The sequence below is a fragment of the Neophocaena asiaeorientalis genome, unplaced genomic scaffold (genome assembly GCF_003031525.2).
Source record: "Neophocaena asiaeorientalis asiaeorientalis breed wild unplaced genomic scaffold, Neophocaena_asiaeorientalis_V1.1 scaffold49, whole genome shotgun sequence".
NCBI lineage: Eukaryota > Metazoa > Chordata > Mammalia > Artiodactyla > Phocoenidae > Neophocaena > Neophocaena asiaeorientalis.
This window is the reverse complement of record NW_020172456.1, coordinates 7,001,761-7,026,853: the sequence shown is the minus strand read 5'-3', so window position 1 is coordinate 7,026,853 and position 25,093 is coordinate 7,001,761. Positions and strand designations below refer to the sequence as shown.

The following is a 25,093-nucleotide window of genomic DNA, read 5'->3' as shown; positions in this document are numbered from 1 at the left end:
AAGTCAAGCACTTGGAAGATGGAAGAGAAACATTAAAGTATGGATTCCTGAGGACCCCATGGAGCCACCTCCAGACTTCTTTTACCAAATATACTTCTATCTTGTTTAAGCCACTGTTTTTGGGGGGTTTTTTTGATTTGTTTTTTTTGCGGTACTCGGGCCTCTCACTGTTGTGGCCTCTCCCGTTGTGGAGCACAGGCTCTGGACGCACAGGCTCAGCGGCCATGGCTCATGGGCCCAGCCACTCCGCGGCATGTGGGATCTTCCCGGACTGGGACACGAACCCATGTCCCCTGCATTGGCAGGCGGACTCTCAACCACTGCGCCACCAGGAAAGCCCCTGCTATTATTTTTTTTACTGAAATGTGCATCTGAACCTAATCTCAATCCCTCAAAACTATCCCCAACTCTCTCCTTAATAAACTCCAAGTCAAAAAATAAACTCCAAGTCTGTGTCTCTCAATCTACTACCCTCCCAATGGCATGAATATGACCTTTGCTGAGAAAATATTTTAGTAAAACGGACAGTGTTTTTATCGTGTTATCTGATCAGACACCAGCCTTTAGTTCTGCCTGCAGGCTGAGCCATACAAACCTCAACATTGATCTGGGCTTTTAACATTCTTTCAAAGGTTTGACCGTATTTGACTGTAATACCACCTGGAGAATCAGGGTGGGCAGGAATGGGCTACTGACATACCAAGTTCTAGTCCTGAATAACTTAAAATGGGGCATGTGTTGACCCCCTCTTCTTTAACATACATGTAAATAATCTGCAATAGCAAGTAGCAAGCTAACTTTCCATCCCAAAGATCTGGCCTGTTTTACTATCAAGATTCGGAAGCCACCCTGAGGAGTAACCAGCTCCAGCAAAACCAACGTCTGGAAGAAAAAGCAGCACAGTGATGACACCAAAATGAAAATCACTGATTTGGGCCCCTATTCTTAACTATAGTCATCAGGTCTTCCTTGAAAATCTGCAGTGAGTCAGGGAGGCACAGCTGAGGGGACGGGGTCTCTCTCTTTAAGGACCCTGTATGTGCTAATGGAGAGACAGGCCAAGAAACGAGAGCAATATCCTTTACTGTTTTATTATTTCCAGGAACCATAAACTAAATTCTCTGATCACTTAGAGCAGCCATCCTTCTCTGGCATTCTTCATATGGCTCTCTCCCATTCATTGTGTGAATCTTGTATTCTCTTTATTAATTCTAGCAATATCATTAAGTATTCACTGCCTCAAGTCTAATCCATTTTGGAAGAAGCCAGCACTTGGGGCGGGGGCGATGATGAAGAAATGGGTCTAGAAAGCATAAACTCATGATGGGTTTTATATTTAGTCTGTCCTTTTCCTAGTTACAGGGTTTCTCCATTTGAAACATTCTCAACACGTTCTCTGAACAAAAGCCAGATTCTCTTGGTCTGGAGTTGATGCGAATGAAATGAGGCTTGCACATTAGAAAGACGACATTCCACCCCAAAGCCTCTAACCTGGGTGGGATCTGGAGCTTGAAGTCACTCCCAGGCTGTGTTCACCCAGCAGTGCTCGGCCACGGGCCAGCTCCACAGTCCCACAAGGTGCTTTCAGGGAACTTGGTGACAGAAAAGCCAGAAAACGGGTTTAAACTTGTTATAAATCAGAAGAGAACACAGAAACCCTTAGCTGTCTCTTTGGCTTGGGCACTGGGCAGAGCTGTCAGGTGCTGTACATGGTGGTAAGTGTCAATTTTTCCCTGACGTGAGCAAGAAAGGGAGGTTGCTCGAAGGGCAGGTTCCGAGAGGGCCTGGCGGAAGGTCCAGAGTTTGAGCTCATTTTTCTTGCTGTACCCCAAGGAAGGGGAATGGATCGCAGGATAAGTCACAGAAGAGAGAAGCCCAAGCGTTCAGGGTAACGGAAGGCATTCCAGAGTGAGGGAGGGCAGGCTTGGGTCCCCTGCCAGCTGTGCCATTGCCAGGCCCAGGGCCTGGTTCCAATGCTGCTCTCTTTTCTCAGTCAACATGTTCTCCTTGGGTGACCTCACCCAGCCTCGCTGCTTAAGGGACGCTCCTACACACCAGTGACACCCAAATACTCACACCAGTGACACCCACATACTATCTCCAGCCTGCTCTCTCCCTGAAAACCCAGCCTCCTATGTCCACTGGCAGACTTGACATCTCCACTTGGATGGCTACAGTATACGTCTGTCTCAGACAGAACACGGCCAATAATGAACCCAGGTTTCCTCCCCAACCTGCTTCCCCATCTCAGATAGGCTAAGCTCCCCCTGCATCCAATTAGTCAAGCTAGAAGCCGGAAGTCAAGCCAGACTCCTCTTGTTCTCACACTCCATGTCCCGTGCATTAGAGGGGACCAGGAGCCCTGCCTCTGAGACAGACCCGGGACCCATTTGCTCCTCTCCATCTTGCTGCCACCACAGAGCCCAGCCAGCATCAGATTTCTTACCCACTGAAAACAGCTGCTGGCTGGTCTCCTGCTTCTCTTGGCCCTCTACAATCCCTTTTCCACCCAGCAGCCAAAGAGATCATTTAAAAACACACAAAACCCTCCCCTACTCCAGCCCTCCAGAGGCTTCCAGAGGGTGCAACCCCTCCCTCTCCCATCTCCCCTCCAGGTGCCCGCGCCTTCCTTCTGCAGGTTCCCATGTCACTGCTGTTCCTCCAGATGCACCGCTGCATCCTTCCTGCTGCTCAGGCCTCCGTGTAAATGTCACCTCACTCACCTCCCTGTCATCACAGCCCCCAGTCCCCTCTCCCCATCACCCCATTTTGTCTTCACTGTTGCACTGTTTTTTCTTACCTAAATGCCGGAGACAGAAAAGGAGTTAGGGATTTCAGGAGGAAAGAGTGCGGCAGGGAAGGCCGGCGGTGTGGCTTGTGTGATGACTTGTTATCCAGGTCCCGCCCCCGCCCTCAGCAAGGTCAGGACACACAGGCCTCTGACCGGCTGCTGTCACTCCTGCCACTGCTTCTGTTTCGTGGTCCTCAACGCCCACCCCTTCAGACAGCCAAGTCCCAAGGACTCAAGGCCGTTGCTGGGAGTGGGGTCAAGGGGGAGGTGTACCTTGGAGGCAAGATGGCAGCAGGCCCCAGAGAAGCCCAAGGCCGCGTCCTCCCCTGAAGGACGGCAGGGAGGGGAAACAGTGGTGGTGTCCTGCACACGAGCCCCTCTGGGTTTGGGGCACCTCGCTGAAGGCAGCTGAGCAGGGATCCGGGACGGTAGCCAGCAGCAGAGGTGTAGGGGATGCAGGCTGACCAAGCAGTTGCATCACCTCCCAAGGCCAACTGCAGGAAGGGACCACAGCACTGCTGGCAGTGGCCCTGAGGCCCGGGTTGAGGGAGGGATGGGGGGAAAGGCCAGCATCCTGACGCCAGGAAGGCATGAGCTCATTCCCCGGCAGCTCTGACATCATCTCCCTGTAGCTTTTAAGCCTGATTCTTTTTCTGATTCATGCTTGACTCTCAGCCCCTGGTGACTGGCTCAGCGCTTTGCACCTAAGTGATGGCAGAGCGTGCTGTGACTTTTGCCCTTCTAGGACTCTTTTCCCTTTCACAGCGACTTGCTGTTCCAGTCTGCGTATAAATGTTAGCTGTCACGTGATGCCATTGGTGTGGTTGCTTTGGATGGCTTTGCTCTTGGCCCTACATCCAGTGCTTTCCTCCTCAATCTTCTGTTTCTCACTGATCCTAAGCACCTCCTTCTCTGTGAACCTTCCCCCGACACTGGGTGGGCTGGAATTACATGCTCTTTCTGTGGCCCAAAGCATCCCACAAACACTCCAGTCTAGCCCTTGCAGCCTGCCAGTGCCCCTTTTTGTTTAAGGACAGAGCCGTCTTAATCATCACTGCAGATAAATGAATGAAAGTGGTCCAATCAGTAGTAATGGCAATAATAATAATGATGACGATAAAGCCAGTACATGCTGATCATTTGCTCTGAATTGAAGGACACAGGGCTGAACTTTTTACAGGAATTATCCCATGCCCACACTCTCAGACTGTGCTTTTATCATATCTTAGAGAAACTGAGTAGCAAGAGTAAGGCACATCCTCAAGGTCACAGAGCTGGCGGGAGGGGAAACCTGGATTCAGACACAGGCTTCTTGCCTCGTGGCCACTCCTGTGGGATATGCCAGGCTAAGGGCTTGGCTGTAGCTGGGATAGAGAAGGAGAGATGTTGGGGTTCCTTGGGGTTCTTCTGACGTTTTGCCTCAGGAACTGGAAATTGAACTGGGAGTAGATCCCCTACTGCTAGAGAAGGTCCCAGACCAATTTTTTAAAGGATGGGTTCATTCATCTCAATGAAACAGAGAAGCTTGAGAGATCGAAGCTAGAGCCAGCTCTGAACTGTCTAGGCCTGCAGCACAGGCCCAGGGAAGAGCTGGGAGAAAGACTTGATTCCTACTTGAGGCTCTCTCTGCTCAGGAGATCAGTCCCAGGCCAGATTCCACTCTGGGCTGGTAGAGGTGTGCATCACCTATAAGTGGAAAGGAACCAAAATAACCATTGAGCAGTGTGCCCAGTCGGTACCCAGGACTACGCTAAGTGCCCACCTCCATTTCCTTATTTAAATACTCATAACACAGTCTGAGGTAGATTCTGTGATCGACCCATTTTGCAAGTGGGTAAACTGGGGCTCAGGGTGGTTGAGTAACTCATCCAAGGTGATGAACTAGCAAGTTGCAGAGCCGGGCGGGATTTGAACCCAGGTCTGTTTACAAAAGCCGAGTGTGTTCCATGAAGCCAGAGCTCCAGGGTACTGGAGCTGGCATTAGTGCGACACCAGTCAAGTCTTTGCCCAAGCACCTCTGTGTCCCAGACTCCGCTTGAAACCTGGCCTGCGCACACTGCCTGCTATGCACACCTTGCCCGTCCCAAGGTGGTGGCAGGCGTCCAGCATACTCTGCAGACTTAAGCCTTAAAGCTGTGGACGTGTGTCAGCATTATTCCCTAACAGTGCGGTTAGACGGATCAGATTCCAGGTAAAGTGACTGCAGCCTGCAGACCTGGGCATCACAAAGGCTACCTCTCCTACTCCCCTCAAGAAAGCCTTAACCCCTCAGATTAATTTAAATACAAATGTTCACAAACCACATTTCAGGTTCAAATGTGCACAAATGAGATGGCCATTAGACAACACTGGAAGGCAGTAAAGCCCCTGACACCTTCCAGCCCTCCTGGAAAGGCTCAGGACACCTGGCATTCGCTCACTTCTCCCCAGAAGCTGCAAATCTGCTTATTTGTTTTTCATTTCTGCCTTTGGATTGAGCGCGAGGCGGCCATGGGAGCAGCCACCCGCCGGGAGCAGAGGCTACACCCGCAGTGGCCGAGACTCGCCATCTCCCTGCGTGAGGCCCATCCGCGTAGCCGTAACCGACCTCCCCTTTAATAAGCTAAATCCCGGGTGCGCTCCTCCCGGCGCTGGACGCTTTTGATTGACAAAACTAATCTCTCCTCCACCCTCACGTCTGCCGCTGCCTGCATCCTCTTGCAAATCATGTACTTGTCTGCTGACAATTAGATAGAAGACTTGGGATTCGGACGCGGGAGGGTTATGAGGTTATGAATCAATCGTGGGAGCCCGAGTGAGATAACAAACCGGGGGAGCCCGTCCCAGACACCTCGCCACAACACTCAGAGCCTCCCAGTTGATTTATGAGTTGGTAATAACCTCGCGCAGTCTCCTGCCCCCTATTATTTTTTATAATGTGCGGGGAAGCAGGGAAGTGCCGTCTGAGCGGGGGAGGTGGGGCTGGCGGGAGAAAGTCCACCAGGGGGTTCCCGTCGGCCGGGCTGGCTGTCTTTCCTGCTGTGTGCGCTGTGAGTCGCTGAGGGGCGCAGTTGCCACGTGCCCGCGGAGGCCGGCAAGCCGATGTGCCTGGCCTGGAAGAAGACCCCAGGGAGGTGGGCCCGGCCTGCCCTGCTTTAGGACGGGATAAGGCAGTGATGCTTGGGTATCACCGGGTTCAAAATGATAGTCTTGTGTGTCTGGATTTAATTGTTCCAAACTGTTCGAGTCAGACTGACACAAAAGCCTCCGGTTTAGAAGGGAGAATCACAGGCTGGATCAGAGCCAGTCGCAGGCAGTTTGAACTCTGCAGCCTGGGAGCCAGTGAGGCCAACAGCAAGGACAGGTGAGAGGAGGAAGGGGCACCAGGTCTTTCTGCCTCGAGAAGAGAGTTGAAGACTTCACCTCTCCTTCTACTCGGTGTCCTCTTTAGGTGCCAGCCAGGGTTGAACGAGGAGGAGGCAGTTCAGATTGCTGCCTAATGGGTTTTGTTTTTTTTTGCGGTACATGGGCCTCTCACTGTTGTGGCCTCTCCTGTTGCGGAGCACAGGCTCCGGACGCTCAGGCTCAGCGGCCATGGCTCACGGGCTCAGCCGCTCCGCGGCATGTGGGATCTTCCCGGACCGGGGCACGAACCCACGTCCCCTGCATCGGCAGGCGGACTCTCAACCACTGCGCCACCAGGGAAGCCCTGCCTTATATTTTTTAAGGCATTCATTTGTTGAGACTTCTTTTCACAAGGAGAGGTGTGGTTTTTGAAAGAAAGTGTCAATGGGGGGAAAACCCTGAACCTTTACTCTAAAGCAGTAGTTGCAAAAGGCCCAACCACGGTTGGTGCTGGTCTGTGATGAAGTTTCCATGGGCCATAAAAATTGAGAAAAAAAATTTTAATGTAATGAATATGTGCATATGAATGGATATGTATTATATGATGCCCATTTGAATATAACTATTGATCAATGAGCGTTTATGAAACCCCAGCTTTATGCCAGGTCTTTGCTTGGTGCCAGAGATAAAACAGTATAACAAGTCCTGCTCTCTCAGAACTATAGCTATGGGTTGAATTGTGTCATCCCCAAAATTTATATGTTGTGGTCCTAACCTCTGATACCTCAGAATGTGACCTTATTTGGATACAAAGATGTTGCATGTGTAATTAGTTACGATAAACTAGTTTAGGGTGGGCCATGATCCACTATGCCCTTATAAAAAGGAGAAATTAGACACAGAGGCATACATACAGGGATAACGCCACGTGAAGGTGAAGGCAGAGATGGGGGTAATGCTTCTACAAGACAAGGCACACCAAAGACTGTCAGCAAAGCACCAGAAGTGAGGGGAGAGGCTGAGACAACTTCTCCCTCACAGCCCTCAGGTGAACCAGCTCTGCCCACACCTGGATCTTGGTCTTCCTGTCTCCAGAACTGTGAGACAATAAATTTCTGTGGTTTAAACTCCTCAGTTTGTGGTACTTTGTTAGGCAGTCCCAGGAAACTAATACAGAGAGGGAAGCAGACGCTGACCAAATCATCACGCTGTAGATGTCTAGTTCCAAACCCAGATAAGTGCTCCAAGAGAAGGTGCTCACTTCCTGGAAAATGTCCTCCAGAGGAGCAAAGCCACAAAAGCTGCCAGGCGGGGGTCCCACCCCCTCCACGAGGCCCTGTCAGCCTCCTAAAGTTTGCCTGCTGCAACTCCCTCCTTTGTTTCTCCTTCTGTCCAACAAGCTGTCCATCAGCAGATCGCTTCCTAAAAGCATCAGAAGACATTTGAGATTCTCTAAGGCCTAAAATGAAGAAGCAGGCAAATGACAAGAAGTTCAAGTTGCTGCTGCTTCTCTGAGCCACGCCGATGTCTTGGTGAGACACCTGGCTCCAATACGAATGTAAAACACACTCTCTCCGTAGCTCATGTGTGTTTTGCTTATTACGTTCCAGGAGCTGTGCTGGCATTGCACATACAGCATCTCCTTTAACCCCAGAGCCTAAGCAGCAGGTCCTTTTATTACTGTCCTCATTTTCATATGAGGAAATGAGGGCACAGAGCAGGTAGGTTACCTAATAATAAACAGGCCATTTCAGCAAAACCATGGTCCAGGCTTTTGGAGAGAGTTCTGTATACATGACCTTGTTTTATCCTGGAAGTAGGTGGGATTTCCCCCAGGTGACCCATGAAAATGGAGATTGGGGTGGGTGGTAATTAAAGGACCTGCCCAGGATCACACAACTTGGAAGTGGCATACCGTGAGTTGAGCTCCTATCTGCCTGACTTTATAAACAATGTGCTTTATTGCTTCATAGGCTTGGGAAGCAAGTGTATATCTGTTAAATTTGTCACCATTTTCCTTGGAAAAACTCAAGCCCATTGCCAAACAATACCTCTCAAAAAATGCCACTAGACTTTTTATCACGCTAGTTCTACCACCTGTATTTCCTTCTATCTACTGCCAGCTATTCGTTGTGTCCGCCCCGCCCCCGACAAAACCCAGTTGAACATTTGCTCACAAGCTTTCTCTGCTAGCTAATTGTGCATTTTTTATTGTTTTTTAACAAAGTCATAAAAGAATGGTCTAAAGTTGTTAAAAACTTCCCTACTTAGGGTGTCCTTCAATTCATCTGCAAAATGGAGATAATAATCTATTTACACCATATAATTAATATAGTAGAATCATTCCAAGGCTGGAATATAGAAAGTGCTCAATAAATTATTAGCTCAATAGCTGACAGTAATAATTATTATTATCACTAAATTAGTGTCTGTACTTCAAGGAAGAAATAGAGTACAGAAGATAACTTTTCCAATTATTCTTCTATGTACTAGGAAAGTTATTCAGAGATAAGGGGGTCAGAATGGTGTAGTGGAAATAATATTTCACATGAGATTGCCTGTATTCCAAGCTTGGCTCTATTAGGTACTAGCATGTGACCTGGGGCCTCTCTGGGCCTAATCTTTAAAACAGGTATAAGAGTTATTATATTTTACATAGTTATTGTCAAGATGCTGTGTGACAACAGGGTTAAGTGTCCAGCTGTGGCCTGGTGCACAGTGGGCACTGGGGAATGTCATCCTTCTTGGCGGGCTTTGGCCTGCACATGGCACCTGCATGCGTGGTGAGGTGAAGCTACCCGCTCTACTCACAGGTGCAACAGAGACCTTGGCAGGTATTCAGACCGGGGCACGAACCCGTGTCCCCCACATCGGCAGGCGGACTCCCAACCACTGCGCCACCAGGGAAGCCCAGGAACTATCTTATCCTTGGTTGAGCTCCAGAAAAATAGTTTACTCAAGTGGAAGTGTCTTTCTCCAGTGGGGAGGACTGATGAGTAAGTTATCAATTGCTTCAGTTACCAGAACCATGATATATAAGCTATGAAGTTGCAGGTAACTTGAAATTTGCAGGTGACTGGAAGCCGTCTTTTGTCAAGTTTGCATAATCTAATTTGGGCTCAGATTGATACAAAACTTTGGGGAAAATGAAGGAAGGGTTTCACAGTAGGATCTGCTTGGGTTTTGACTTATTTCGAAAGAAGATCCAGGTATCCCTCATTCTTTAGGGGAGCTTAAAACGCCAGAAGCCAAGCCCAGAATAGAATGCTTTTATAGTAAGGGTCTCCCCCAAGCCAGAAAGAACTTTCTTATAGTAAGGGTCTCCCCCAAGCCAGAAAGAACTTTCTAAAATCTCGGAAGATCTTACCAGCTTACTCAAATCCAGTTTATATTGATCTAGAGTTAATACAACTTGGGAAGAGGTCACTGAGTCTCACTCTACCCAAATAAACAAGTAAGCAAACCCCAGGGAGCGGTGCTGGGGGTCACCCTTTGTCCAGGACTGTGGTGAACAGCCCTATTAGAGTCTACGGAAGGCCACTCCGAGGCTCAGAGCCAGCCAGATGGCCAGACGGTGACCAGTTTGAGGCCCATGACCAAGCCGCCTGCTCTGTACTCCTCAGGAGGGAAGACAGCTTTGCGAGTCCTGCCTTCATCCCTCTGCCCTTTCCCCAGAGCGGAGCGAGAGCACAGGGCCTGGGGCAGCAGAAGGCTGTGCTCCATATACCCTCTCTACTTGGGTCTGTAGCCCTGACTCTCCGCGTTCACACCACTTCAGGCTCAGAGGCCAATTCTTCCCTCTCTGCTCCTTAACAAAAAAGGATTTTTCTCAGTGCAAAAGTAATATATGAATGTTCTATGAACTCCAAATAATAAGGAAATGTAAAGAACAGAAATTTCCCATAATTTGACCCTCGCCTCTCCCCAAGATAACCTAAATTTAACAGTTTAAATATACTTCCAGGGCTTCCCTGGTGGCACAGTGGTTAAGAATCCGCCCACCAATGCAAGGGACATGGGTTCGAGCCCTGGTCCGGGAAGATCCCACATGCCGCGGAGCAACTAAGCCCGTGCGCCACAATTACTGATCCTGCGCTCTAGGACCCATGAGCCACAATTACTGAAGCCCGCGCACCTAGAGCCCGTGCTCCGCAGCAAGAGAAGCTACCGTAATGAGAAGCCCGCAGACTGCAACGAAGAATAGCCCCCGTTCACCACAACTAGAGAAAGCCCACACACAGCAGCAAAGACCCAATGCAGCCAGAAATAAATAAATAAAACAAATAAATAAATAAATATACTTCCAGAACTTTTCTCCTCCACATTGGTATATATCTATACATATGTAAGTAATAGAATACAAATATAAATATATATTTTCTATTGTAAAAATGTCATTTTACGATATACAGTGTTCTCAATATGCTTTTTCATTTAATACGGTAGGTGTTCAATAAATATTTGTTGTATGGATGAGCCATAATTTATGTATTGAATCCCCAAGTTGTGTCCAAATGCCCTGCCAATAAACATAATTATATACATATATAAGACATAATTGAAATACGGGCTTACAACACATACAGAAACATAAAGCATACCTGCATATAATAAATATATACTGAAATATATTAACAATCCATGCAGATTGTGAAGAAGTGTTTCAGGTACCCTCTGGTGTATTTCATGGATATTCCTAGTATAAATGTTGATAAATTAGCCTCAAAAAGAAAACTTTCAGCCAAATGTTTTGGGATCTTTGGGAATAAAGAGCAGCTATCGTGCACTTGTTCTTAATGTTTTTATACTGGTTTTAAGTCCTTGGCAGGCAGGGCAGCTTGGCAAAGATAAGAACCAGAATCCAATAGTAGTAACAAAAGGCAACAATCAATTTTAGATAGAACAGAAAAAAAAAGTCTGCTGCAAATTCTTATTAGAATAAGAAGGAAAGAATGATTGGGAGAAGGAGGAAAGAAGAAAGAAAGGAAAGAGAAAAGAGAAGAATCAAAATGTTTTCTCCTGGGCTTCCCTGGTGGCGCAGTGGTTGAGAATCCGCCTGCCGATGCAGGGGACACGGGTTCATGCCCGGGTCCGGGAAGATCCCAGATGCCGTGGAGCGGCTGGGCCCGTGAGCCATGGCCGCTGAGCCTGCGCGTCCGGAGCCTGTGCTCCGCAACGGGAGAGGCCACAACAGTGAGAGGCCCGCGTGACACACACACACAAAGAAAAAAGTTTTCTCCTGATGGTTATTTGGACTATTCTTGCCTGGTTCTACAGCGTAATAATTGTAGGTCTTATAAAGGACATAATATTATGACAGATTTCCCTTCCTTACTTGCTCCTGAGGCTGAACCTGCAACGGTTTACTGCCTGCTCACAAGGCTGAGGCTGGCCCTTCCTGGATTAGTCCAATGAAGCCTAAAATACCCCACGCCCACGAGAATGAGACTGTCCACAGCCCCAGACATCGTTGTGTGTGCTCAGGTCCCCCAAGCAGTGCCCATGCGTGTCAGGGATGGCGGTGGCGTGGGTGCTGCTACAGACTGAAGACAGTGGCCTGGACAGCCAAGGGCAGCAGCCCAGCCCCACTAGGGCCTGAGGACGGTTACACGTGTCCCCAGATGAGACAGTGACTGTCATGGTGGCTACACCAGCGACAGGAAACCCAGGTCTGTGGTTCCCGCAGTGCTAGGGGAGAAGGCCAGGAGCTTTTGTGACTTTCACTTCTTTACCAAAAAAATGCTCACATGTGATCCTTCGGCTCTGTGAATGCAAACTGGAGCCTGGGGGACTGGGAAGAACAATTAGGCCGGACATGAGTGCAGAAAGGCAAAGGGGGTAGAAACCCAGACAATGGTACCGAAGGCTGGGGTGAGTTGGAGGGGGGAGCGGATATGATAGCAAGGAAGGAGTTTCAATGTGAATGAATACTAATTAGTGACATGGATATTAATGATGACAGTAATTAACAGGGGAAAGGAAGGGCTGTCATTGTCCCAGGGTGACTAATCAATCTTGGCAGGTGATAAATAATGGTGCAGCAAGCTCAGCAGAAAGATAATCCTCTTGCCCCGGGGAGAACTGTTGCTGATGCTGGAAACCTCTCCGTTTCTAGGCAACCCACAAAAAAAAGAACTGTTTTTCTTTTGAGGGAAAAACAGGTTAGAGTCTCTCCCCCCAACCCCCAATTTGGAATTACAGTTTGTATTTGATTTCTGCTTTGTTCTTCATTTCCTAGGACAAATGTTGAACTTGTATAATTTGGAGGAAGTGGACACACACACACACACACACACACACACACACGGAAACATACTCTCCTTTTCTCTCTAAGAATGTGAATGAAAAGGAGTGTTTTTGATCCAAAGTTTAGTTCATAGATGCCATCTGGGAGAAGGAGTGGGGAAATGCTTAGAAGTCTTGCTTTTGAGGTTGAAATGCAGGGGACTTGCAGGGCCATGTCAGTGGAGGCTAGTCCTGGGATGGGGGGACAGCACAGAAAGGGCAGGACAGTCTACTGTGCAGGGTTCATTCACCTTCCAGAGAGCCAGAGAGAAACAAAATGTCTAGGTACTCAGGCCTGTACTGGTCTCACTTCTGAACCCCAGTCAAATTTCTGAGCAATTTTAATCCTGGAAAAAGGGCAATACTCGTTCAACCCCTCTGCTGGGGTTTCCAGTGTTTTCGCTGGGAGTCCATCCCAGGAGAGCTTCTGGCACTCCCTCTCCCTCACGCCATGCCTCAGAACCATGACAAGACTCGGATATCTAGAAATGCTGCCCTTTTCAGGCTGTTTTCCATCAAACATTTCATCCTGAGGTGACAAAGCCACCTTCGAAGATCTGAACTGGTTTAAAGTGAGATTTTGGGGTGACAAAGGTAGATTGCACAGAAGTTCAGAACCCCCCAGAAAATTGGACTCCTCTACCCACACATGAACTGCACTGGCCTAAGAACACTGGTTCTAGGTGCCACATTTAAAGGGAGGCAAACAAAAGCAAATATATTCTGAGAATTGTGACCAAAATGAGGAGGGACCCCAGATCATGTCATCAGAAGAAACAGTTGAGGAATCCAGGCATGTTTCACCTGGAGGGGAAGAAACTCAAGGAGAACATTGATAATACGTTGGACAGACTGTCCAAATAGTTGAAGGATTGTCTCACAGAGTGAGAGGTCTGAGTTCGTTTTTCTGTCATCAGAGGGCAAAACTAAGACCAAAGAGAGGAATTCAGAGAAGGGCAAATTTCTGTTGAGAGAAATCGAAGATGATTTAACTGGGACAGGTTGGCCAACAGGAAATTTGTGAGTTTCCAGGCACTAGGGTTTTTCCAAATGGAAATTACAGCACCTCTTGTCCAGGGTGTTGTGGATGGGGCTTGTGTATTGGCTAGGGTTGGAGTAGATAAGCTTTAAAAGTCCCTTCTGAGTCTCAAGATTTTTTGTTAGTTAAGGCATTACTAGATGCCAAAACAGAAAACCCTCAAATATCCGGGGTTCAACACGACCAAGTTTATTTTTCAATCAGGTCACCCAAATGGGCCTCAATCTTCATGTCTGTTCGGGATCCCAGGCTCCTTCCACACATGGCTCTGCCCTCCCCATGGCCCCTGGAGTTCTCTCCATTCAGCCAGCAGATGGGGATGAACGGTGTGGAGTGTGGAGGGTCACACAGGAGTTTTATGGTCTGAGTCTGGAAATTGCTTATGGCATTTCCACCCACATTCCATTGTCAGAACTCAGTGCATACCCAACTGCAGGAGAGTCTAGAAATGTAATCTAGCTGTGGCCCAGGGGATAGAGGAGAGAGGTTTTGGTGAACACATAGAAGTTTCTCCCACAGACACAGGGGCTTATTCATTCCGGTTGAGCCCAGGCCAGAGGAAATTAGAGATTTTTTTCAGGAACCTGTGAGGTCATCTGTGTTGGGCAGGCCTCGTCAGTTGAGGATAGGGAGATAAAAGGAGTCTCCTCCCTCAGGAAATGGTCTGGGGCCGGGCGTGATAAGACTTCCTCTAGCCTGTCATCAAAATATGTATTCTCAGGAAGGCCCCTCCAGAAGCGCCCTAGGGAAATGTCGATACAAGACCATCCTGAGTCATCAGAAGTGGACTTTGGGGGGAAAATAATGGGACTGTGACTACAGAAGCATACTAATGGACGGAATGGGTTGGTTAGGATGGAAAAGTGTCAACATTACCTAGCTCTCCAGGTGTGTGCTAATTGGAATTAGGAGTCTCTTGGGTAACCATGTTTCTTCTGGCACAGAATTAAACATCCATGAGGTCTTCAGTTGACATTGCTTTATCCTTGCAGGTACTGACATTGTGCAGTGGCTTATGAAGAACCTCTCCATTGAGGACCCAGGTACCTGACCCTTGACCCTGACTTTACCCCCATAACCAAATTCCAAGCCAGATTCTCCTATCCTCCTGAGAACTGGGCTTATACACGTGAATTCCAAGATGTAGAATCACTCTATTTACAAATAGAATTAATTTATTTTCTCCACTGAATTCCTATCTTTAAATTTAAATCACCCTTGGAGGAAATGAGCAACTATTTAGAATGCCAGAGAGCCCAATACAATAACATGGGAAATGAGATGGACTCTGGTTAGCCACAGCAATTAAAGATAAGTTGTAGCACGGTCGTCACCGAACAGCCTTCTAGAGCCAGCTCTTAAAATTAGATTGCCTGATCCACAATTAAGAGGTTTAATTATTTGCTAAGACTCCTTCTGTTCTCTGCTTCTGCAAGAAGTGAAGGAATGATCTTTTTTTCAACTTTAATTGTGCAATGCAATTACCTCACCAGGAAAGCTACAGCAAACCCTGGCCAGTAAAACGGTTTCCAGATCTGTCCTCCCACCAGCAAATAAGCAGTAAAATTTATTTTCATAGCAGAATTAGAAAATGCAGAGTTCCAGAGTAAAATGAAAATTCTAGATGAGAAAACTTTTCTGAATTTATTATATACTCCCCATCTTAACTAAGTATTCTTGCTGCCTGAAGGTCATATTTACAAACATCCACTAATGTATTCTGATGTTCTTGGGGATTAGACCTATTTGCCTCAGATTGAATGCCCTTCAATTGCTATGCCTTTTAAAGATTTTTTTCAAGTGCCCATTCTAGGTGTCTGACCTTCAGCTGTGATTCCTTGCCGGGGTCAGTATGCCAGCTCGGTCATTCCTATATTTTAATCTGATGCTCCTAATAGACTATTGACTATGAAACAATAAAACTTACATAGAGTTCAATTAAACATAGGCGCCAGAAATCTGAGTGCCAGAAAAGCAGGTCATGAACGGAACACTAGCCTTTTTCCCCATCATGATTAATGGCCACTTTCATGAGTAGTGGAAATTCTTAATTCTAGTCAAGTTCTTAATCCTCAGGAGGAAACTATGAATGCTAATCCTTTTAAGGAAAAAAAAACAAATCAACTACCCTACGTGTTTGCCTTACACAGCCTGGACTTCTGATGGTCCGCTTGTGAAAACTGGACTGAATAAGTCTCTACCAGTTCATTTACATGTATGTAGAGTCACCCTTCTTCGTGGTGGTCTCTTCTCTTCCAAGAGCACTGTTTTCTTTGCCCTTCTAAAACAGTCATCCTATTTCTGACAAGTATTTTATTGTTATCATCAGTGGTGATAGTAGCAGCAGTAATGGTGTATTCAGAGAACCCTGAACCCCCTAGTGGTAGAACAGGCTTCAGGAATCCACTGGTGCTGGTACGAGAAGCTTCTGTGAAAGGTCCCGAATGATAAGAGTCTTATCTATGACGGTCTATTATACTTTGATGCCCTTGGGAGGACATGAAGGTGTTGAGACCTGTCTGGGCTTCTGAGAAGTAGATGAGCAGGAGAAGTTAAGAACAATTCACCAGCAGGAATGAGGCAAACAAAAGCCCTGGGAAGGTGGGTATCCAACATCTCTTCTTCCTTCCCATCTGCCACATCGCCAAGCGAAAGCCTTTTGAAGAATGAAGTGAGACTTCTAGCTCCTAGATTGGTGACATGAAAGTCCCCTTCTTACTGGATTGTACTCTTCCTTCCCTGGAGAAGGAGCAGTTGCAGGTGATGAAACTTCCCTTTTCTGCTGGACCCATGGTTCTTGAAGCATATAGACTTCAAAAGCCAACTGGTCACCACTAAGCAAGTAAAATACAATTCCATTCATTCTGATTCTCCCAGTTACAAGTGTACGCTCCTTCCAGAGGAGAAGACCAGGTTCTAAATATGCAAAATGGCTGGATTATATACAACCTCTTGAAAGTTGTAGCATTGTCACGGAACAGCCTTCTAGAGCCAGCTCTTAAAATTACATTGCCTGATCCACAACTGAGGTTTAATTATTTGCTAAGACTCTTGAAGAGTTTGCAAATAAAACCAATACAAGTCACTTTGAAAAATTCAGAGCTTATGAAATTAATAATTCCTAGAGGCTCCCTGAGTGTGTCAAATAATTTCTACAGCCAAAAATTAGTTTTTATCAGTTAGAGTACTTTTACATTTGTGAAAGATTATCATGTATGATAGAACCATTTAGATTTCTTTTTTCTTAGCTCTGCTCAGAGTAAATAGAAATTTGTAACCATTTATGTGAATCTATTTATGGCTGGTGCTAAAGTAACAAAAAAAACAGGTTGATTGTGGCAAAAATATAAGTATTTCTATTAGGTTGGCCTCCCTGTGCTACTGCCCACTGCACTGCCTGCCCATCCTCCAATTCTCTAAGATACTGAGCTTTCCCTCTATGTCCGTAAAAGAAGGGTAACACACTCCTTATCGCTGGCGGGACTGTCATGTCCGGAAATGCAGTGTGAGTCCGAAGACTCTATGGGCTGCGTGCTCATTGCTGGTGGTGACTTTAAAAAAAAGAGAGGATGAAACTAAAAATATGAAATCGGGCTGCCAGCACTTACTGAGCACTTACCCTGCACCAGACTGCTAAGCACTTTATGTGAAGCATCTCACTTAATTAAATACAGACTTATCCACACCAAAGCCCGTGGTCTTAACTGGGAAGGTGGACTTTCTTCTGGAAGCTTTAGGGGCATTAACAATGTCAGACTCTCAGAGCTAGGATCCAGGGGATCCAGACACATGTGGCCCTCCCCAACCATTGACATCTCCCCCCCAGCCCAGTGCAGCCCTATCGGAAGCTATCAATCAGCCAATCATGGCGGTGATCTGGGGGTGATGATAGTTGACTTCCGGTTGCCTTTCTGCTCCCCCCACCCCGCCCCACTTACATTTCAGCTAAGTAGCCCTGCATTCTGACAGCTTCCTAATTACTTCTCTCTCTTCTGCCCTGTCCCTGAAGTTGAAGCAATACACTTGGGAAGCCTCGTAGCTGCCCAGGGCTACGTCTTTCCAATCTCGGACCATGTTCTCACCATGAAGGATGATGGCACCTTTTATCGTTTCCAGGTAGGGATGCAGCTTGTCCTCCTGAAGAAACTTTTCTTCTCATCATCATCTGATCTCAGATTAGAACTACCTAAAAAACTGACAGTATTTAAGGGAGCAACCCTTACCTCCCACCAGCACTGGGACAACCAAGCGAACTTCTGTCTGGGCCATTTGTTGCCCTACCCGCATAGTAGTAAAAATCCCTCGTGGAGAACCTACTATTCACTGTGTGCTTTACACATTATCTCCTCATTTATTCTGAAGAACAAACTTTGGGGGGATTAGTGTCTCCCATTTTACAGTTGGTAAAACTGAGGTACTTGGAGAATTAACAGGGCATTGAGTAAATCCAGGGGACAGCCTTGATTTGAACCTAGGTCAGCCTGATAGCAGAGTCCTTGATGTTTCTACTATATCATGCTGCCTTCCTGGTGTGAAGTTTCTATTCACTACCTATTAACACTGCCCAACCATTCCCATTCCTCAGATCCTGTCCCACAGTGAATTGGAGCAGAGGATAAGGGGCTGTGTCAAGATCTAACCTAAGGGTTTAGGAGTTGAGTTCTTCAGACAGGGTCAAAGGATGTCTAAGTCTGCTCAGCTGCCATAACAAAATACCACAGACTGGGTGGCTTAAACAGCAGAAATGTATTTCTCACGGTTCTGGCGGCTGGAAGTCTAAGATTTTCAAGTAGGGTTCAGTTTGTGAGGAGAGCTTTCATCCTGGCTTTCAGATGGTTGATTCTTACTGTGTCCTCACAGGGTGGAGAGAGAGAGAGAGAGAGGTTGTTAGCTCTCTGGTGTTTCTTCTTATAGGGACACTAATCCTATCTGATCAGGGCCCCACCCTTATGATCTCATTTAACCTTAATTACTTCCTTACTTCACATACAGTCACACTGGGGGTTAAGGCTTCATCATAGAAATTTAGGAGGATACCATTCAGTCCTTGGCAAAGGGACAAAGGAACTTGGGGCTTGTGCCCCAGCAAACAGTGCTTGTCTGACTTCTGTATTAGACTTCTATTACCTCGGGATAAGAAGTTTTTGCCCTGTAAACTGTTTCTCATTTTTGCATTTATTTGGCTTACCTCAGGTTTCATTTCTCAACACCTAGATTAAAATGTTGTCTGGCCTCCGCTGCATTAAGAACAGGAGAGAGTTAGGGTGAGGTGTCAGCACGTGGACAGAACCTGTCATAGGGAGGGGTCCTCACTGGGTGCAGGGGAGGGCTGCCCCTGGGCCCCAGGCAGGGGAGGGCAAGTGCTAGCGTTCTGAGTCCTGACACCTGTGCTCTTTTGCAGGCCCCATACTTCTGGCCTTCGAACTGCTGGGAGCCTGAAAACACTGACTACGGTAAGCACTGAAGCCACAGCCCACACTTAGTGTTACTCCTGGGACTGCAGAAGGCAAATCCTTGCTGTCTGGGCAACCATGGTGCGTGAGGAGGAGGGTCTTTGCCCTGCTTAACCCTTTCTCATATTGTTGACATGTGCTAAGCTTCCTGTTCCACATAATGATGAAAGACAGTGCACGCTGAAAAGTGCAGCCATTGGAAGGGAATAGGGGAAGGGAAGAAAAGTTCTATCAAGCGTGGCTAATGCTCATGCTGTGGGGCCATGGAGAACTGGGCTGATGGCTATTGACCACTCCTTCCTGGGACAGGGTTTCAGGGAGGGCTGGATCAAGGTGCCATCTCTCCCTGTCCATTTCCTTTCTCACAGACTTGTTAAGACTTTTTAATAATTCATTGGTGTTTTTGATAGTCAGTCACTAGAGGAAAAGTGTAACAGACCATGGAAGGGGTATACAAAAGTTACCCTACCTAAGAAAACAAAGAGTGGGTGAAGCTGGGAGATGGATAAGCAGGGAATTACCTCTGTCCAGGCAGGAATCTATTAGTCTCTTGCCATATTCTCCCCATGAAGACTGTTTAACACATCTACGTGTCAGTCTTCTAAAGTTGCATTATCCCGATACTTCAGATAAAACTGAGGTCCAGAGAGGCCCCGTCCTCATACCTCTCACACTGTATGCTACTTGTCTGGATGCCTGGTCAATTGTAAGCTCCATGAGGGCAGGCTGGTCCACCTCATTCATTCTCTTATCATCCAGTGCCCAGTGCATGCCTGAGGCATAGTTGGCACTCGGTAAATATTTGCTGAGGGTTCTGGTTCTTTATTAAAGGTGATTAACAGACACTCAGTAGACACAGCGGAATTTGAACTCAGATGCTCGTTTCATTCTGTCCCTCTGCACAGTGCCCTCATCACAGACTCAGCTGCTGGGGGCAGCCCACAGCAGCTCTCCTTGGGACCGGTGCGCGTGATGAGACCTGCACCTTCTCCGTGGGTTCTTTGCAGGATGCTTTTCACAGGAAGGCAGAGCCAGCTGCAGCTGGAGGGCCTGTCCCTGAGACCCTGTGATAAGCTATACCCTCCGGATTATACTTCTGAGGGATGGGAAACCGGCAATTGGGAACAGTCCTGAGGATAGAATCCTGGCAATTCATTGCCCTACAAGGCTACAGTTGTTCTGTTTTCAAGTCTGGAGCACAGCCCCGATGCAGAGGACAGGTCCCTGTGACTGTCTCATCAGCTGTGTGCAGGCACCACTGCGGGTCCCTCTGGAACTGTGCTGTGCCCTAAATGATGTGATAAGTGGGTCCAGCCAGGTTTCTGGCTCAGAACGGGAGCAGCACTTGGCCGCTCATAAAATACGTGCTTCTGGGGCTGAAATACTGCTCACAAAAGCCCAGCTTGGAATTTGAATAATTGTAGCTCAGTTCCATGCAGCAGCCGTGTGCCCTTGTGAATGTGAAAACCAGTATTTTTCCAGGCAATGGAGAGCGTGGGAGGATAGTGGGACCAGAAAACTGAGGCCAAGTAAGATTCAAATATTTACTTGAATATAAACCCACAACCATCAGCCGTCTTACCCTGCATACAGCAGGGCACAATTTCCCTTTCTCTACAGATTTTTGTAATTTTAGTTGTGCAGCGGGAACAGGGATGAAAATAACAATTAATGTCAGGCTCTCCCTAAAGCAAAATTATTTTGAATTCCTGTACCTCCATTTTGGCAAGTCAGATGGAGAACTTAGAGTGCAGGATGCAAATTACTCATCGCCATTTCCAGTTTAGCCAGAAAATCAGAATTTACCAAGAGAGATGTCAGCACAATGGGCCCATTGTTGACTGGTTCCACTAGCTGTGTGATCTTGGCAAGTTACTTAACCTCTCTGCGCCTTGGAAATCTCATCTTAAAACCAGAATAATAATGGTACTTGTCTCTCAGTGTTGTTTTGTTAATTAGAAATGGGTATAAGTTTAGGTGTATGGCATGTAGTAAGGAGTCAATAAAAACCATGGTGGTGGTTGGTATTATTACCTCCAGGGTGATGTTCTATCTTCCTTGTTCTGTGGTGGCCTTCTTGCCAGAAAGGATGTGACACCAGAGCTAAGAGTTCAGAATAGGTATGGCTTGGATTGATGAAGAACCAGGAAACTTTCACTCATTCAGCAAACATGTACTGGTCACCCACTCTGTGTCCGTTGCTCTGTCACAGATTTGAGTGAGTTATAGGCTTACCCTCCAAGCATCCCGGGCTGGGAGAGGCAGCGTGATGGGGGCAAGAAGAGGATGGTGAGGAGTCTGATCTGAGTACTCAGAGATTTTATGTTGATGAAGAGTGATTACGAAGGTTGAATCATTTGGAATGGGCAAGTTTATTAAAAGGTCTTCGTAGTCAAGGAGAGACGTTTAGAGTAGATTCAGCAGCTTTAGAGAGCCATGGTGGGTCCCCAGCAATGGGGAATAACCTGCAAAATTCCCTCATCTATGAAATGAGGCTAATAACAGAACTCACCTCATAGGTTACTACGAGGCTAGATAAGTGGACGTTTGGAAAGTCCCTAGAGCACTGCCTGACGTTCAGTAAGCTCCATACATGTGGTAGCTGCCCTGCTATTGTGGTGACTTCCCCAGACCTAAAATACCACTTGGCACGTAAGAGGCACTCAGATTTTTTAATGGGTGAATGAATGAATCAATGAATGAGTAAATGGGGCAGTGAATGTCATAGTGGAGACATTCCTCTGAACTAGACCTCAATTCTAGTTCCACCTCTACCACTAACTAGTCCATGGGTAAATCACTTCACTTCTCTGAGCCTTTAATTTTTCCATCTGTTAATGAGGTGTCTGTACTTGATGGTCGCCGAGGTTACTTCCAATGCTAAAATCCATTGTTCTAAGGAGTAGTTAGAGGGCATGAGGACAACGGAGAAATAAGTGATTTATATGTTCCCTAGTTTAGGAGATTGAGGTTAATTATGATGTCACTAGTAAAGACAGAAAGCTTGGAAAGGGAGTGAGTTTTTTAAGGTCATTGAAATAGGATAGGTTCGATACTTTTTAAATGTTTAATTGTACATGTAGCACATGAATCTATTGACTTTATAGAGTTTTTAATTGTGTTCCGTTTTTGCTGTGGTAGGATGCTGGTGAGATTGAGATGGCATGAGATGCCAGCATGAGGGCAAGAAGACAAAGATTTTTCAACGAGAAATTACACATCCAAGAAAAACCAACATCTGAGCTTAAAGCAAGTCCCCTGGATGCCCTGTTCGAGGACTTGGCTTTGTTGCCAGTGGTCACTTGATTAGTTAGGTGTCAGAGGGAGCGCTGTTGAGGCACCAAGGAAGTGCAGGCAGACAAGCCCCAGGGAAGGTCTGTGCCAGGAGGAAGGTCCCCTCAATAGCTACTTGCTGCCTTCCCAGTTATGGTGAACCAACTGCCCAACGTGTGACATTAGCTGTACAAGAAGGGGCCCACCAGCATTTGATCGTGTAGCTCGTGGTCATCAGTAGAGGTACCGGCTTTGCCTTCCACGCATGGTACTTTACTTCTCAACTTAGCTGGCCCATTTTGACCCAGATGGGTTGGAAATTTCTTGGGATGATTCTGCTTAAATAAAAACCAAATCTGGGTTACACTTTCCTGAGTTTCACATTTGGCCAATACAAAATACTGTCTGAGGCAACGTCGTCAAAGCAGCTGCCACCCGCGCTGACCTACACCTCTCCTGGGTCACTGGGACCAGGTCTGCTGGGGCTGGTGACATGCCAGGCTTTCGGCTGCAGGTTGCCCCAATTCCACAGGCTGCCTAGTTGGTGACAAAGGAGGTACCTTGTGATAAAGAAGATACCCCTTTATCTGACACAGTGCAGAGCTGTAGCTGTTTGGTTCACTGCAGAAGTTGGTGAGTTGGTATGAAAAAGTGATACATAATACCTTAATGACCTCAAATTAATGTAAAATGTACAAAGAAACATTCATTCAACAGCCTTTTGAGGTAGAATGAAAGATTCTCTTTGATTATCGTTGCCCATAATTTGAGTTTCTTTCTTAAATAAGTCACACTTAAACCATCCAGTTTTGACATCTTTAAAGTGCATCAAGAATTTTGAAAATACTTTTAAAGCAACTGTATGTTGTCCCCGCTCAGATTTCTACTATTTTTTCACGTTTTTTTCAGTTCTCTCACTTATACCAAATTCATCAGCAATTGTCTTAGCTGACTCTCCTTTCTCAGGTTATTCAAAAGCTATTCAACTGGATCGTCATAGAAACAACAACGCTCTCTCTTTTCACATTAATTTCACCAGTGCGTGTAATATTAAGTGAATGTACATTATTAAAATAACAAGTATGCCTAACATAAGCAGGTTTGAGAACAAACACAATTGACTCTCACCCACAGACTCGACTGTGTGAGCAGAGGTGTGGGCATACAGAGTAGGCTGCTACCAGAAGGCTCCAGCTTATCGTAGGCTGCATCAGGAAATTTTTCAGACCACATGGAGGAGGTCGGTTAACCCAGCAAGGAGTTGACTGGAGTTCCTGGTATAATTAAGTTGTCAAACAACAGGTCAGCCCTGGCCCTCTCCGACCTTGCCTCCTATTGTTCATTCATACCATTCACCTGTTATCTCCCCTGGGTCGTTCTACTTGGCACTAGAGAAGGAAGGAGATACCGAAGAAGCAGAGGTAGGAGAGGAAGTGATGAAGGCCATGTTTGAGGAAGAATATCCTGGCAACTGAGGGCTAAGAGCCCTTCCTGAGCCTGGGAAGAGACACCTAAATTGTCCTCCCCTTCCACTGTCCACTCATTCCACCTGGCAGGCCAGGCCCTGGTGCTAGGTGCAGGGCTTCGTGCTGAGCAGGACACAGCCTCTGCCCTGCTTGGGGTGAAACAGTGAGGAGGATGAAGGGGGTTGTCAGGATTGGAAGATGGGGGCCCTCATCTGACAGATTCCCAGAGGTCAGGTGTCATGGCTTCCACATAGAAACGTATTCTTTTTTTTTCTTTTTTTTTGCGGTACACGGGCCTCTCACTGTTGTGGCCTCTCCCGTCACGGAGCACAGGCTCCGGACGTGCAGGCTCAGCGGCCATGGCTCATGGGCCCAGCTGCTCCGCGGCATGTGGGATCTTCCCAGACCGGGGCACGAACCCGCGTCCCCTGCATCGGCAGGCGGACTCTCAACCACTGCGCCACCAGGGAAGTCCAGAAATGTATTCTTGACTGCACAGCGTTGGGCACATAGAGGGGAATGGCTGGCTGGCTGGATGGATGAGTGGATGGATGGCGATTCCACCACCCTGCTGGTCTTGTATATGTTGTAATTTCTCTTCTTCCTTCAGCCATCTACCTCTGTAAGAGGACAATGCAGAACAAAGCAAGGCTGGAACTGGCGGATTATGAAGCAGTAAGTACGATTAGTTTCCAGGAAAGGGATGGGAGGAGAGTGTAAGATACATTCAGTTCTTTCTCAGCTTGTATTTTCCCCTTTTTCTCTCCCCAACCCTTCAGACAGTGGAAAGACAGTCTCTTCTATTTTCCCTCTTTTGTTCTCAGCTCCTCTTACCATCACAATAAATTACTTCTTCAAATAAAGGAATCTCAAAACTCAGCAATAAAAAAACAACTCAATTAAAAGTTGGCAAAGGACTAGAACAGGCACTTCACCAAAGAGGACATAAGGATGGCAAAGGTGTTCAACATCATTAGCCATTAGAGAAATGCAGATTAAATCCATGGTGAGATACTCTTACACACCTATTAAAACGGCTGAAATTAAAAGTACTGGTAATGCCAAGTGCTGGTGAGGATGTGGTGAACAACGGGAGCTCTCCTATGTTGCCGGTGGGAGTGCAAAATGGTGCAGCCACTCGGGAAAATGGTTTGGCAGTTCCTCATAAAGTTCAACACACACATACTGTACAGCCAAGTAATCCCACTTTTACATACCTACATACACACCCTAGAGAAATCAGAACTTACGTTCACACAAAAACCTGTACACTAATGTCCATAGCAGATTTATGTGTGATAACCCAAAGCTGAAAACAACTCAAATGCACTTTAACAGGTGAATGATTAAATGGACGATGCTACAGCCATGTAATGGAATACTGCTCTTCAGTGAAAAGGAATAAACTATTAATCTAACCACTTGGATGAGTATCAAAGACATTATGTTGAGGGAAAGAAGC

General features: G+C 46.8%; 1 protein-coding gene across 1 annotated transcript in view; it reads left to right on the top strand.

Moving 5' to 3' along the window:
• Positions 1 to 25,093, top strand: part of RGS6 (regulator of G protein signaling 6) — a 161,120-nt gene that overhangs the window by 60,096 nt on the left and 75,931 nt on the right. Inside the window, 4 exon segments of the mRNA XM_024737801.1 lie at positions 14,432 to 14,482; positions 17,449 to 17,555; positions 18,841 to 18,892; positions 24,242 to 24,306. Of these exon segments, the coding sequence (XP_024593569.1) occupies positions 14,432 to 14,482; positions 17,449 to 17,555; positions 18,841 to 18,892; positions 24,242 to 24,306 (275 nt within the window).